Source organism: Vulpes lagopus, chromosome 5 (assembly GCF_018345385.1).
Source record: "Vulpes lagopus strain Blue_001 chromosome 5, ASM1834538v1, whole genome shotgun sequence".
Taxonomy (NCBI): domain Eukaryota; kingdom Metazoa; phylum Chordata; class Mammalia; order Carnivora; family Canidae; genus Vulpes; species Vulpes lagopus.
Genome location: NC_054828.1, coordinates 15,553,877 through 15,568,037, shown reverse-complemented (window position 1 = coordinate 15,568,037; position 14,161 = coordinate 15,553,877). Strand labels below are relative to the sequence as shown.

Here is a 14,161-nt window from a genome sequence, read left to right as displayed (position 1 = left end):
GCCTTGCTTTTCCTACGGCGACCTCGAGGTGGAAGAAAAGTGGATTTGGAAGTGCCTCTACTGAATGAAAGATTTTCTCCACACTATGAGTTACCTAGACACACACAAACGTAAACACCCAAAGCCGCGATCCTTCCGAAAGCCGCCAAGAAGCCAAGAACATCAATCCAGCGGCCACTGAGAACCGGGAGGGCGTTTCTTGTGCTCCACCGCTAAGAACTGCCCCACAAAACCAGGGGAAGAGTTTCCAGTGGCGCGGAGGCACGTAACTCACACACGAAGGCCAAGGTGATCCAGGCTGCCAGCACGCTCCGGCCGGGAACTACTAAGCCAATTCTACGTACTACCCGAGGCACCTCTAATCCGAAACGGCCTAAGGACGGCGGCCCCGGGTCTAAATTCTCAGGTTCCGCCGGCTGCCGGTCAAGCCCTGACCCGTTAAACACCGAAAGCCCCAGGTCCCACGGCATTTCCACTCACCGCCACCTGTTGATGCCCACATTGGAGGAGCCGGCGAACCAGGGGTCGAGGATGTAGACGCAGCGGATGGTGTCGGCGCCCTGGATGCACTCCTTCAGGGCGGGGTTGTCGTGAAGCCGGAGCCCCTTTCGGAACCAGTGCACGGCGTTCACCCCCATCCCGGGGGCGCGGCGGGTCCTCGCCCAGGTCCCCCCTCCCCAGATAGTCAAGGAAGGAAGGGCCGGCTCATCCCCGTCACCTCCGCTCCCAGGGGGCACCGCCACACCCAAGCAGTGGGGACAGGGCGGCAGCGGGGGAAAGGGCCAACCGAGTCCGAGGAGGGGGCCGCAGAAGGAGCGGGCGCTGGAGGCGCAGCTGGAAGATGAATGGAGGTTGCCCAGTCAGCGGAGTCCGGGTGTGACGCCCTTTAGGAGCCGGCGCCCTCCGCCACCGCTCGCACGAGGCGCATCGCTCCGAGGCCTCGGAGCCCGGCAGTGAGCACGTTCCACGAGCCCGAGCCGCCCCGACGGCCTCGACCGGCGCCGGCAGCCCCAGGAGGTTCGTCACGGAAACCTCGCCCCACCGAGGCGGCCCCTGAGAAGAAAACGGCCCGCCTGAGGCCAGCCACCGAGAGGGAGGAGCGGAGATCCAGCCACCGTCGGCCACGCAGTCTCTCAGCCCGGGGAAGAGGAGCGAGCACGGAGGCGGTGGTCGAGGCCGCTGGACGGTTGCCGGCCGGTGACCGGTCCCGAGGCTGCCCGGGTGACTCCGCCGCCACCGCCGCGTCAGCGGCCTCGGCCCCGCCCCCGGCTCCTCATTGGAGGGCGCGCTCCCCACGTGACCCCCGGCACCTCACGTTTCTGAAGTGTGTTTACTACAGAGGCTCCGACTGAGGAATCGGCTCGCGATTCAGTCGCTTCTAGGGGGCGGCAGCTGCTTGATCTCAAAGCCGTCGACCCCTGCTCAGACTCTGAGCTCTTTTCCTCGGCCCCTTTGCTCCGCCAGCTGGTCGCCTAGAAGCGCGCGCGGCGACCACAGGCCCCATGTGAGGGAAGGCTTAACCCCGCCCCTGGAGGCCGTGAGCGTCTCCTATTGGCTGAAGTTCTCTGAGACCCGGATGAGCACGGGGATGCGGGGAGCTCGCGGGCGCGCGCTCGGCTCCGGTGGTGCGCGTGCGCTCTCGCTGCGTTCCAGAGGGAAGGAGGGCGCGGCCGGCGGAGGGAGCGCGCTCCGGGATTCCTTCCGTGGCGTTCCGGGAAGGCCTGCAGCAGCCGGGGGTCCTCTGAGAGTCGGCGGAGGAGCCGGAAGGGGAATGAGCGCAGGACGCGCTGGAGGCAGAGAAGAAAGCTCCGTTCGACTTCAAGCGCAGCCTTGTGCTTCAGTGCAGCCTTGGCCGAAAAACCCGACTTCGGAGTGTGTGATGCTGGCGCCCTCCTCCCCATTCTTCCGGCCCTCGCGGGGTGGGGGTGGCTCCCTGGGGCCCCACCTCCATTCTTCTGGCCCTCGTGGGGTGGCTCCCGGGGACGTGTTCTGGGGAATAGGGGGGATGGGCAGGGCGGGTGCCAGGCACGCGGAATCCCTTCGCGCTGTATGTGTATCTTCACCTGTCAGCCCTGATTTCTCACCCTTGGTGTGATTAACAAGGCTCTTCATAAAGGGGCCTTGGTCCACCTTTCTAGCGACAGTGAGCATCAGGCCAGGGCATTCCTTTCGCCGTGTGATGCCCTTGTATTCGTTAAGCGATGGCTGAATGAACCAGGCACTGTAGGAACCCGAGGGAAATAGACAAAAGCCTCAGCATTGGTGGATTTTACGATTATGTCTCTTAACCTTCACACGTGCTATTTTTTTCCTTTATAAAATGCTCTTCTTTAGAATGTGCTACTCACCACAGCAACCTTTGAGCTATCTAGTGTATTTCTGCACAGGCCTTTAGACTCAGATGAAGTGCTACCTAATTTGCAAAAATATTCCTGCCGTCCAGAGCAGATTCAGGACAGACACCCATCTCCCCAGGAGTGTCTCTGATACCTCACCCCACATACTATTGTGAAAAGTAAATGAAGGGAACCTACTTTAATACCTAGCATGAAGTAGGTGTTCAATAATAGTATTTATTATCATAATAATGTGTCTCTGATTTCCTCTAAAGTGTGACTTCTCAAGGACAGGGTGGCTGTCCAGTTTGTTTTTTGCACCATCAATACACAGTAAAGAGCCTGATACATAGGCACTGCAATGTTTATTGAATGAATGAGTGAATGAATGAATACTCTCTGCCATCAATGTGTCCAGCAAGGTTAAAAGGAGGAAAGATAGGGCAATTGTTGAGTTGTGTCCTAAAATTCATATAATCCCTAGTACCTGTGAAGGTGACCTTACTTGGAAATAAGGTCTTTATGGATGATCAAGTTAAGATGATGTCATTAAGGTGGGCCCTCATGCAATATGACTAGTGTCTTTATAAATTTGGAAATTTGGACACAGAGGCAGACCCACACACAAAGAGAATGGCTTGTGAAGATTGGAGTCATGGTGCCATAAGCCAAGAATTATTCAAAGCTAGAAGAATGACCTGGAACAGATCCCTCTCTAGCACCTTCAGAAGTGGCATGACCCTGGAAACACTTTGATTTCAGATTTCCAGCCTCCAGAAGGATGAGACAATAAATTCCTATTGTTCTAAGCCACTCATTTTGTGGTACTTTGTTATAGCAGCTCTAGCAAACTAATACAACAATACTGTAATTTTAATCATGTAGTGAGCCAATGTGTGAGCCAATGTCTGGATAGTCTTCCCTAACCTTGCTTCTACTGCCATAAAAAGGGCATAGCATCTTTTCTTTGGTTTCTGAAGAGCATTTAAAGCTATATATACGAAAACCCTTTGTTCTCTATAAAGTATTAAATATTTGTTATTTTTATCAATGGAGATGAGCCTTGGGTAATTACCACGCTGAAAGATCCATCATCTATGCATAGGATGTAGCACACAGAGTTGTGCCCCCACTTGGATTGCCTCATTCTCCAGGGTATATTGTACTTTTAAAAATAATAGTGTTTTATGTTTCACTTTACGTAGTTTTAAAGTAAGTAGATGATGCCTAAAGACATAAGAATTGCTTTCAAGCATCCAAATGAAATTGTGGAATGGAGAGAGAGAATATTGATCTGTGTAGAGTTGACTTATGTTTACTAATTGTTCATTTTTTCTAACAGACAGCTGTATGTGGGCGTGTGTGTGTAACTTTCATTTACACATAAAAATACTGACTTACTATAAAAGTGTCAGTACTGTCAGCAGTGCATTCCTCAAAGACTAAAGGGTTTTTAATGGCACACAGGTAAGGTTACTCTAATATATCTATTTGTGGGGATGCCTAGGTGACTCAGCAGTTGAGCATCTGCCTTTGATTCAGAGCGTGATCCCAGAATTTGTGATCGAGTCCCACAGCAGGCTCCTTGCATGGAGCCTGCTTCTAGGCTCCCTCTGCCTAGGTCTCTGCTCCTCTCTCTATCTTTCTGTGTCTCTCATGAATAAATAAGTATATAAAATCTTTAAAAAATATGTATCTATTTATGGAAGGAGTAACCATTTAATAATTGCTATGATTTATTGAGTACCTACTATGTGCCAAGCATGTTAGGTTATTATTAACCCTCATAATCTTCTGAGGCAGCTTATTATTATGTATTAATAACTTATGGCTGCTTTGCTGATAAAGATACTAAAGCACAGAAATACATGTAAGTAGTTAAACAAGATGAAAAACCAAAACCGGGCAGCTCTGGTGGCTCAGCAGTTCAGGGCCTCCTTCAGCCCAGGGTATGATCCTGGAGACCCGGGATCAAGTCCCACATCAGGCTCCCTGCATGGAGCCTGCTTCTTCCTCTGCCTGTGTCTCTGCCTCTCTCTCTCTGTGTCTCTCATGAATAAATAAATTTAAAAATCTTAAAAAAAAAAGAAAGAAAAACCAAAACCATTTGAATCCAATCTCCTTACTTACTTATGTATACTGTCCCTCAATGCTACCACCATTCACCTTCATTTTCAGAGTGAGTATTTATGATTAAAGGTATAAAGGAGGGATGAGGAGCATTGTCAGAAATTTATGAAAGGAAAAAAAAAAAAAAAAGAAATTTATGAAAGGGATGCCTGGGTGGCTCAGCAGTTGAGTGTCTGCCTTCAGCTCAGGTTGTGATTCCAGAGTCCTGAGATTGAGTCCCATATCAGGCTCCCTGTAGGGAGCCTGCTTCTCCCTCTGCCTGTGTCTCTGCCTCTCTCTGTGTGTCTCTCATGAATAAATAAATAAAATATTTTAAAAAATATGTGAAGTTCTGGTCGGCTCCAACATCATGGGGTAGAAAGACTATGGGACTAAGAAGAAGAGACTAGGTAATTAACTGGCCATTAATTAGTTGATGATCTTGAACAAGTCACCTAAGTTTTCTTAGCCTGACTAATTCATTTATAAAATGAGTGGATTGGACTAGATGATTTCAAAGTTTTCTCTACTATTTTAAAATGCTAGGACTCTACAAACACAAGTGTGTAAACCTCTGAATTGAAGGACTGTGTTCTCTCATGACCCCATCTTGCAGAGGCGATTTTTGAGATATGTGCCAACACACAAGTAAGAAGTAGAGCATGTGATCAGTGCATGCAGCTACAGTCACCCCATCTTCAATGAAGTCTGAATCCCACCCTTAGAAAAGACCCTCACACTCTCCCAACTTAGGTCCTCTCCCTCAGGCGGCCTGGAGTAGTCACCATAATTCCCTTACCCCCTCCTTTATCATTAGTTATAGTTAATTATAAATCCCCATTATAATGAATAATTCTTTTAATGAAACTTCCCTGTTGGATTTACTGTGTTGTTTCTGTCTCCTCGTTGGACACGGACTGATACAATCTGTTAACCGACTGAGTCCACACAGATGTACTTGCAAACAGTTTTCTTGGTTGTTCTAATCCTTTTTGTTGACCAAATGCATTTAGAAAGTGTAAATAGTAAAAAGGAAAAAAAAGTGTAAATAGTTACAAATGTGGTAATATGATATTGTGTAATATTACCCAACCCCAACCTTTTTCCGCCACAGATCTTTTTTTTTTTGTCTTGTAGTCATCCCCATTCAGGTCATTGGATGTGAGTCCTCTGTTGCCTCAGAGGGGCAGAAGTTGAGGACAAAGGTTTTTTGTTCTAAATTCAAGGACTTCGATCTAGATATAAATCAGGAAGAATTTGCTGCTTCTCTCCTCTCTCCCCAATACTATATAAAAGTTCTTCAAGCTGAGATGGGGTATGCAAGGCAAATAAAACAGATATGCATTGATCTTTTCTAAAACAAAAAGATAGTATTTCACCAATTCTTGCTTAGGATTAGCTCCAGATTTCTAGAGGAGTTTAGGGCATTCTGAGAGTAGAAGACATTTATGCCAACTTCCCATCTGAAATATGGTTCCTGACCCCCATGGAGTCCCCATACCACTCTACTATGGCCCAGAAAAAAAGCCTGTGAGGGATGCCACTGGGCAGACAGGTCCTGGCTAAGAGAACAGCTAGATTTTTCTAATGTCCCTTCTTCCTTAGAAAGAGAAAACCAATTAACTAAGGGATTTTGCCAAAGGGGACAGTATTGTGCAAAATGTCGGGAAAGGTTATAACCAATGACCACACAACCCTATGCGCATCTCAACAGACGTCATCCTGGAGAGACAGCAACACAGACATTTAGCAGATGGCAGTGTAGGCAAGTGAGGAATGACAGCCAAATCACCCCCTTTCCTCTAAAGATTTACTGTTCCTTAGACATCTGGGAACTTAGAAGCTAACCTGAAGAGTAGCTGAGAAACAGAGATATTTTTCACAGTGGACTGAGTTTAAACCCGGGATGACAAGAGAATTGTGAAGTGGCCAAGAAAATCCAGAATTCACTATCCCAGTTTTTGACCAGGGAGTAGGTTGAGATGTTAAGACCAAAACTTAGTTTAGCTATAGAAAATAGAGACAATTACTTTTGGACTCTGATTTGTGAATAAAAATATTGTACTTGTTACAAAATCCAGCCAAATAGTTCTGGAGGCTGACTGGACATCTGAAATATCAAGATGGCAGGACACCTGGCTCAGCAGTTGAGCATCTGCCTTCAGCTCAGGGTGTGATCCCAGGACCCTGGAATCTAGTCCCACATGGGGCTTCCTGCATAGAGCCTGCTTCTCCCTCCGCCTATGTCTCTGCCTCTTTCTCTCTGTCTCTCATGAATAAATAAATAAAATCTTTAAAAAAATATATCAAGATGGCAGCATAGTCAGGTTTGGGTGAGGGCCCCCTTCCCAGTGCCTTCTCACTGTCCCCTTGAATGGCGTGCACACACACACACACACACACACACACAGCATGCACGTGGAAGCCAGCACCACTGGAAACTCTTTGGTATTTCTTCTCATAAGGACACCAAACTTTATTGGATCAGGGTCCTACCCTTATGACCTCATATAACCTTAATCACTTCCATAAAGGCTCTATCTCCAAATCCAGTCACATTGGGAATTAGGGCCTCAACATTTGAATTTGAGGGGACACAATTCAGTCCATACAATATGTCTTTCCCTACCCTGTGGAGTAAGCTCCATGATATGTGCTGAATGCTATGTCCACCCCCAAATTCATATATTAAAATCCTAATCCCTAAAGGGGATGGTATTAGTAGGTGAGCCCTTTAGGAGGCACTTTGGTCCTGAAGGGTGGAACTCCAACCCCTGGGATTAATGCTCCGTGAAGGAGGCTCCAGAGAGATCCCTAGCCCTTTCCATCACATGATGATATGGTCAGAAGTTGGCAGTCTGCAACCCTGAAGCAGGCCTTCACTAGCAACTGATCTTGTACAAACTGCTTCTAGAAGAACTGTGAGGGATAAATTTTTGTTGTTAAGTCACCTAGACTGTGATATTCTATATAGCAGCCTAGATGGACAAGACAACCCACAATATTTATTAAGTGAATGGATAAAAATGCAAAATACTGTAATTATCCAAAATCAATTGAGTCCTTAATATGCCAGACACAGAGCTACTACATTAGGCACTGTGCTAAGTACTTTAGATCCATTTATTTCTCACAACAGCCCTATGAGATAGATATTACTCTTCTTGTTTTATAGATGAGAAAACCAGTGCTCAGAACAGTTACATCCTCACAACTTATCCTCAAAAGTGGAAGAGGCAGGAAACAAACAAAGACTTTCCCAGCTCCAATGGCTGTGAGTTGCCCGGCACTCTCCTGCCTTCACTAAACTGGCATGTAGGTGCTTTTATAGAAGAGCAGAATAAGCCCTGTCAGAGTGTGGGGGAAGCTGAATCATTCTGGTGAAGATGAATCCAGGTAGATTTCTTGTAAAATGTAGTATTTATGCTGGGGAAATAAACTACATTTTTTTTTTAAACTTAAAGGAATAAAGGAAAGGATTCCAAAGGAGTAGATGATTGTGAAATATGAGGCAATTGTTTATTTAAAATGTTTATGCAGTGGGGCATCTGGGTGACTTAGTCAATTAAATGTCTGACTCTTGATTTCGGCCTAGATCATGATCTCAAGGTTGTAAGATCAAGACCCACATTGGGTTCCATGCTGGGGAGCCTGGTTAAGATTCCCTCTCTCTCTCTTCCTCTCCCTTTGACCCTGACTGTCTAAGAAAAAGAAAGAGAAAAAAAACCAAAACTGTTCATGTAGTGAACTAAGTATATACAAGTTGAAACCCTAATGGGCAGTGACAGAAACTTGAGAGGTATTTGTTATAACTGCATCACCAATACAGCCTATTAATAAGAAAGAGAACCTTACAACAAGGCCAAAGAATGGCCCTGAATTGGGCCACATTACCCAGAGCTGTCAATGCACTTCTAAAGAGCTCATCTCCACAGTACTTCAGCATTCGGAGAGGAATAAACCCGCCACTCCTGGTGGTGGTGTATCAAGAAGGTAGCATTTGGAGAGGGGTTGGGATAGAGAAATAGATTTAGGAGTTGCTTTTTAAGTTAACCAACACCAGAAAAGACTGCCAGGAACTCTCTAAAGAACATACTCACAAATGGCCAATATTATAAACTCAGCGCAGAAGGAAAAAGAACAAGTTAGAGGAGGCAAAGTGTGTGTGAATGCTGGTGTGGGAACAGGCGATTTACTTTCCCCGCTGCCAACCTCTCAGAGTTCCTGGAAAGCAAAGAAGTCTCCTGGGGCTAGTCATGCCACCTGGTGGCTAGTGCAAGAAGTACAAGTAGTTCCACAAGAAGCCATACAACATACTCCGAAAAATCTCCACTCTGCCTGGAGGTACTCTTAAACCATTAAGGTTATGGAAAACATTTGGTTGACAAAGACCACTTAAAACGTATACAACTTAATAACTGTAACACACACAAAAAAATAACCATCCTAATAAATTAACAGTACAGGGGACACCTGGAGGGCTCAGTGGTTGAGCATCTGCCTTTGGCTCAGGGCATCCGGGGTCCTGAGATCAAGTCCCTCATGGGGTTCCCAGGGGGAACTGCTTCTCCTTCTGCCTGTGTCTCTGCCTCTCTCTGTGTGTCTCTCATGAATAAATAAATAAAATCTTTTAAAAATAATAATTAACAGTACAATTAAAAAGACAAGTTTAATCCCTACTAAATAAATAATAGAGGACTTTACTTTTAAAAAATGAAGGTAGCTTCATGTAAAGGGCATAAGAACAGGTGGAGGCCATTGATTTATGGAGCCAAGAATTCCATCAATAAAGATGGGATAGAATTCTGACTCTAAGACAGAGGACGTGGCTAAATCAAGATGAGAGAATAATCCAGGACAAATCATGGGTATTCTATCCAGTACTGTATCCCTCTGCAGCTTGCTCTCTTCAGTCATGTGCACCCACCTTGACATCCAGCTGTTGGTATTTAGTGGAACTGATTTAGTGAAACAAAACATTAACCTATTGGGTAAAATTGTGTATGAATCAACACAACTTTAGCCCTTTTCTACATCATTTCCCTATTAACTAATAAGATACAGACTAATTTGCATATCAGAAATCCTTGTAGTAGAAGAGCTTGTAAATCACTTCCTTTCCTCAGCCCTCAAGGGGACCTTGACCTACTGAGCACTGTGTATCCAATCCCCACCAGTCCCCACTCCCACTCCCATACTCAAATTTCTTCCAGTCTTCAAAATGTAATCCCACCTCAAGCAAGCTCTTTATAACTCTTATTTTGTGATGCTCAGTCTATAAAGCCAGCTGTAGAGAAAAAAATCATTTTCTAGAAATCAACTTAAGGGGTCCCTAGGGGACTCCATCAATTAAGTATCTGCCTTTGGCACAGGTCATGATCCTGGGGTCCTGGAATCTAGCCCTGGGTCCAGCTCCCTGCCAAGGTAGAGTCTGCTTCTCCCTCTCTCTTTGCCTCTCCCCCCACTCATTTTCTCTCTCTTAAAGAAGTAAAATCTTTAAAAATGATAAATCAACTTAATTTTTCACATCATGCTCCACCAAGTTGTCAGGAAATCTATCCTAGTCATTGTTGGTGTTTTCCTCTCAATTCTTGGGAGCCATGTCAAGATTATGTGGCCTCATGCAATGGGGCCCACATTTTGGGAGCCCTCAGTCATTTGTCCATACTGACCTCTACCTCTACAGAGATGGCTAATGTTTTTCTCACATGATCCTTTCAGAGCTGGATGTTATCTGTTGAGTTTGTGTCTCACTTACAGAGTGAGAGTTTGCTTTTTGCTGCTGAGATCTGTCCTCATCCTAGCCAGGCAGCTACCACCCTAGGGGATCACTTTACCCACCGGCCCCCAGGTATGGGGAACCCCTGCCCCTTCTCCATTGATAGTGACATCTCTTTCTTCTTAATCCCTGGTAATCTCAACTCCTCTTCTCCCTTCTCTGAGATCCCTTGTTTTGCTTTACATCCAAATCTCTTATCAATTAGGAATCTTAGTTGTAAGCAATACAAAACACAGCTCAAACTGACTTAAATGAAAATATATTGGCTCAAATGACCGAAAATCTAGACATAAGGTTGGTTTCAGATTGGGATTGATTTGGTCAGTCAAAAAAACTGATTGGAATATATCCTTATTGTTACCAAGTCCTTGTCCCAGATATACTAAAGAATTGGAGACCTGAGGCCAGAATGGGGAAACAGTTTCTTGGGTAGGTAAGTATAGCACACTTTCAAGAGTGAAAGCAAGCCATTGCCAGAGCAAGAGTAACAATGTGTCCAAGAAGCCCTAACTGCATCCTTTTAAGCTTGCTGTTATGTACCTGTAAATTTGGCTTTGACTGACATTTTTGATTGATAGCTGGTGGTTATATAAAATTTTGACTTCTGCACATGCACCTACCCAGGATGCATTCTGTTATAATTGTAAGCATCTATGTATTGTATATTTGTGAGTGTCTAACAAGACTTTGTTGTGACCTTAAAGGTACTTATGGGCAAGTTGCATCCTTTGCACCCATGCTCAGCTCTTGGAAGTCCCCCTGGTGGCTTTTAGCCAGTCTGTGGGAGGCCTTTCCTGTTCTGTTAACCCTTAGAGATGGCTCTGAAGGTATGGTTGTTAACTCTCCGGGATGGCTCTGAGGGTATGACCAGCATCTGCTTTATCTCTCCTTGCTCATGCCTAACTAACTGCCTAACATTCCCAACATTCCCCCCTCAAGTGATTGGACTCCCAATTACTGGGAGTTGGGACAGTGACCACTCTGACCCTGGAATCTAGTCCCACATGGGGCTTCCTGCATAGAGCCTGCTTCTCCCTCCGCCTATGTCTCTGCCTCTTTCTCTCTGTCTCTCATGAATAAATAAATAAAATCTTTAAAAAAATATATCAAGATGGCAGCATAGTCAGGTTTGGGTGAGGGCCCCCTTCCCAGTGCCTTCTCACTGTCCCCTTGAATGGCGTGCACACACACACACACACACACACACACAGCATGCACGTGGAAGCCAGCACCACTGGAAACTCTTTGGTATTTCTTCTCATAAGGACACCAAACTTTATTGGATCAGGGTCCTACCCTTATGACCTCATATAACCTTAATCACTTCCATAAAGGCTCTATCTCCAAATCCAGTCACATTGGGAATTAGGGCCTCAACATTTGAATTTGAGGGGACACAATTCAGTCCATACAATATGTCTTTCCCTACCCTGTGGAGTAAGCTCCATGATATGTGCTGAATGCTATGTCCACCCCCAAATTCATATATTAAAATCCTAATCCCTAAAGGGGATGGTATTAGTAGGTGAGCCCTTTAGGAGGCACTTTGGTCCTGAAGGGTGGAACTCCAACCCCTGGGATTAATGCTCCGTGAAGGAGGCTCCAGAGAGATCCCTAGCCCTTTCCATCACATGATGATATGGTCAGAAGTTGGCAGTCTGCAACCCTGAAGCAGGCCTTCACTAGCAACTGATCTTGTACAAACTGCTTCTAGAAGAACTGTGAGGGATAAATTTTTGTTGTTAAGTCACCTAGACTGTGATATTCTATATAGCAGCCTAGATGGACAAGACAACCCACAATATTTATTAAGTGAATGGATAAAAATGCAAAATACTGTAATTATCCAAAATCAATTGAGTCCTTAATATGCCAGACACAGAGCTACTACATTAGGCACTGTGCTAAGTACTTTAGATCCATTTATTTCTCACAACAGCCCTATGAGATAGATATTACTCTTCTTGTTTTATAGATGAGAAAACCAGTGCTCAGAACAGTTACATCCTCACAACTTATCCTCAAAAGTGGAAGAGGCAGGAAACAAACAAAGACTTTCCCAGCTCCAATGGCTGTGAGTTGCCCGGCACTCTCCTGCCTTCACTAAACTGGCATGTAGGTGCTTTTATAGAAGAGCAGAATAAGCCCTGTCAGAGTGTGGGGGAAGCTGAATCATTCTGGTGAAGATGAATCCAGGTAGATTTCTTGTAAAATGTAGTATTTATGCTGGGGAAATAAACTACATTTTTTTTTTAAACTTAAAGGAATAAAGGAAAGGATTCCAAAGGAGTAGATGATTGTGAAATATGAGGCAATTGTTTATTTAAAATGTTTATGCAGTGGGGCATCTGGGTGACTTAGTCAATTAAATGTCTGACTCTTGATTTCGGCCTAGATCATGATCTCAAGGTTGTAAGATCAAGACCCACATTGGGTTCCATGCTGGGGAGCCTGGTTAAGATTCCCTCTCTCTCTCTTCCTCTCCCTTTGACCCTGACTGTCTAAGAAAAAGAAAGAGAAAAAAAACCAAAACTGTTCATGTAGTGAACTAAGTATATACAAGTTGAAACCCTAATGGGCAGTGACAGAAACTTGAGAGGTATTTGTTATAACTGCATCACCAATACAGCCTATTAATAAGAAAGAGAACCTTACAACAAGGCCAAAGAATGGCCCTGAATTGGGCCACATTACCCAGAGCTGTCAATGCACTTCTAAAGAGCTCATCTCCACAGTACTTCAGCATTCGGAGAGGAATAAACCCGCCACTCCTGGTGGTGGTGTATCAAGAAGGTAGCATTTGGAGAGGGGTTGGGATAGAGAAATAGATTTAGGAGTTGCTTTTTAAGTTAACCAACACCAGAAAAGACTGCCAGGAACTCTCTAAAGAACATACTCACAAATGGCCAATATTATAAACTCAGCGCAGAAGGAAAAAGAACAAGTTAGAGGAGGCAAAGTGTGTGTGAATGCTGGTGTGGGAACAGGCGATTTACTTTCCCCGCTGCCAACCTCTCAGAGTTCCTGGAAAGCAAAGAAGTCTCCTGGGGCTAGTCATGCCACCTGGTGGCTAGTGCAAGAAGTACAAGTAGTTCCACAAGAAGCCATACAACATACTCCGAAAAATCTCCACTCTGCCTGGAGGTACTCTTAAACCATTAAGGTTATGGAAAACATTTGGTTGACAAAGACCACTTAAAACGTATACAACTTAATAACTGTAACACACACAAAAAAATAACCATCCTAATAAATTAACAGTACAGGGGACACCTGGAGGGCTCAGTGGTTGAGCATCTGCCTTTGGCTCAGGGCATGAGCCGGGGTCCTGAGATCAAGTCCCTCATGGGGTTCCCAGGGGGAACTGCTTCTCCTTCTGCCTGTGTCTCTGCCTCTCTCTGTGTGTCTCTCATGAATAAATAAATAAAATCTTTTAAAAATAATAATTAACAGTACAATTAAAAAGACAAGTTTAATCCCTACTAAATAAATAATAGAGGACTTTACTTTTAAAAAATGAAGGTAGCTTCATGTAAAGGGCATAAGAACAGGTGGAGGCCATTGATTTATGGAGCCAAGAATTCCATCAATAAAGATGGGATAGAATTCTGACTCTAAGACAGAGGACGTGGCTAAATCAAGATGAGAGAATAATCCAGGACAAATCATGGGTATTCTATCCAGTACTGTATCCCTCTGCAGCTTGCTCTCTTCAGTCATGTGCACCCACCTTGACATCCAGCTGTTGGTATTTAGTGGAACTGATTTAGTGAAACAAAACATTAACCTATTGGGTAAAATTGTGTATGAATCAACACAACTTTAGCCCTTTTCTACATCATTTCCCTATTAACTAATAAGATACAGACTAATTTGCATATCAGAAATCCTTGTAGTAGAAGAGCTTGTAAATCACTTCCTTTCCTCAGCCCTCAAG

General features: G+C 44.8%; 1 protein-coding gene across 2 annotated transcripts in view; it reads right to left on the bottom strand.

Annotated features, from left to right (window-relative positions):
• CRY1 (cryptochrome circadian regulator 1) overlaps window positions 1-1,516 on the bottom strand; it is a 98,804-nt gene extending 97,288 nt beyond the window's left edge. The window contains exon 1 of one of the 2 annotated variants that reach the window (XM_041757410.1): window positions 481-1,516. In XM_041757410.1, the coding sequence (XP_041613344.1) occupies window positions 481-638 (158 nt within the window). In that variant the 5' untranslated portion in view covers window positions 639-1,516. The remainder of the gene's footprint in view (window positions 1-480) is intronic. The other variant, XM_041757409.1, reaches the window with a different exon arrangement.
• Window positions 1,517-14,161: the final 12,645 nt, after the last annotated feature.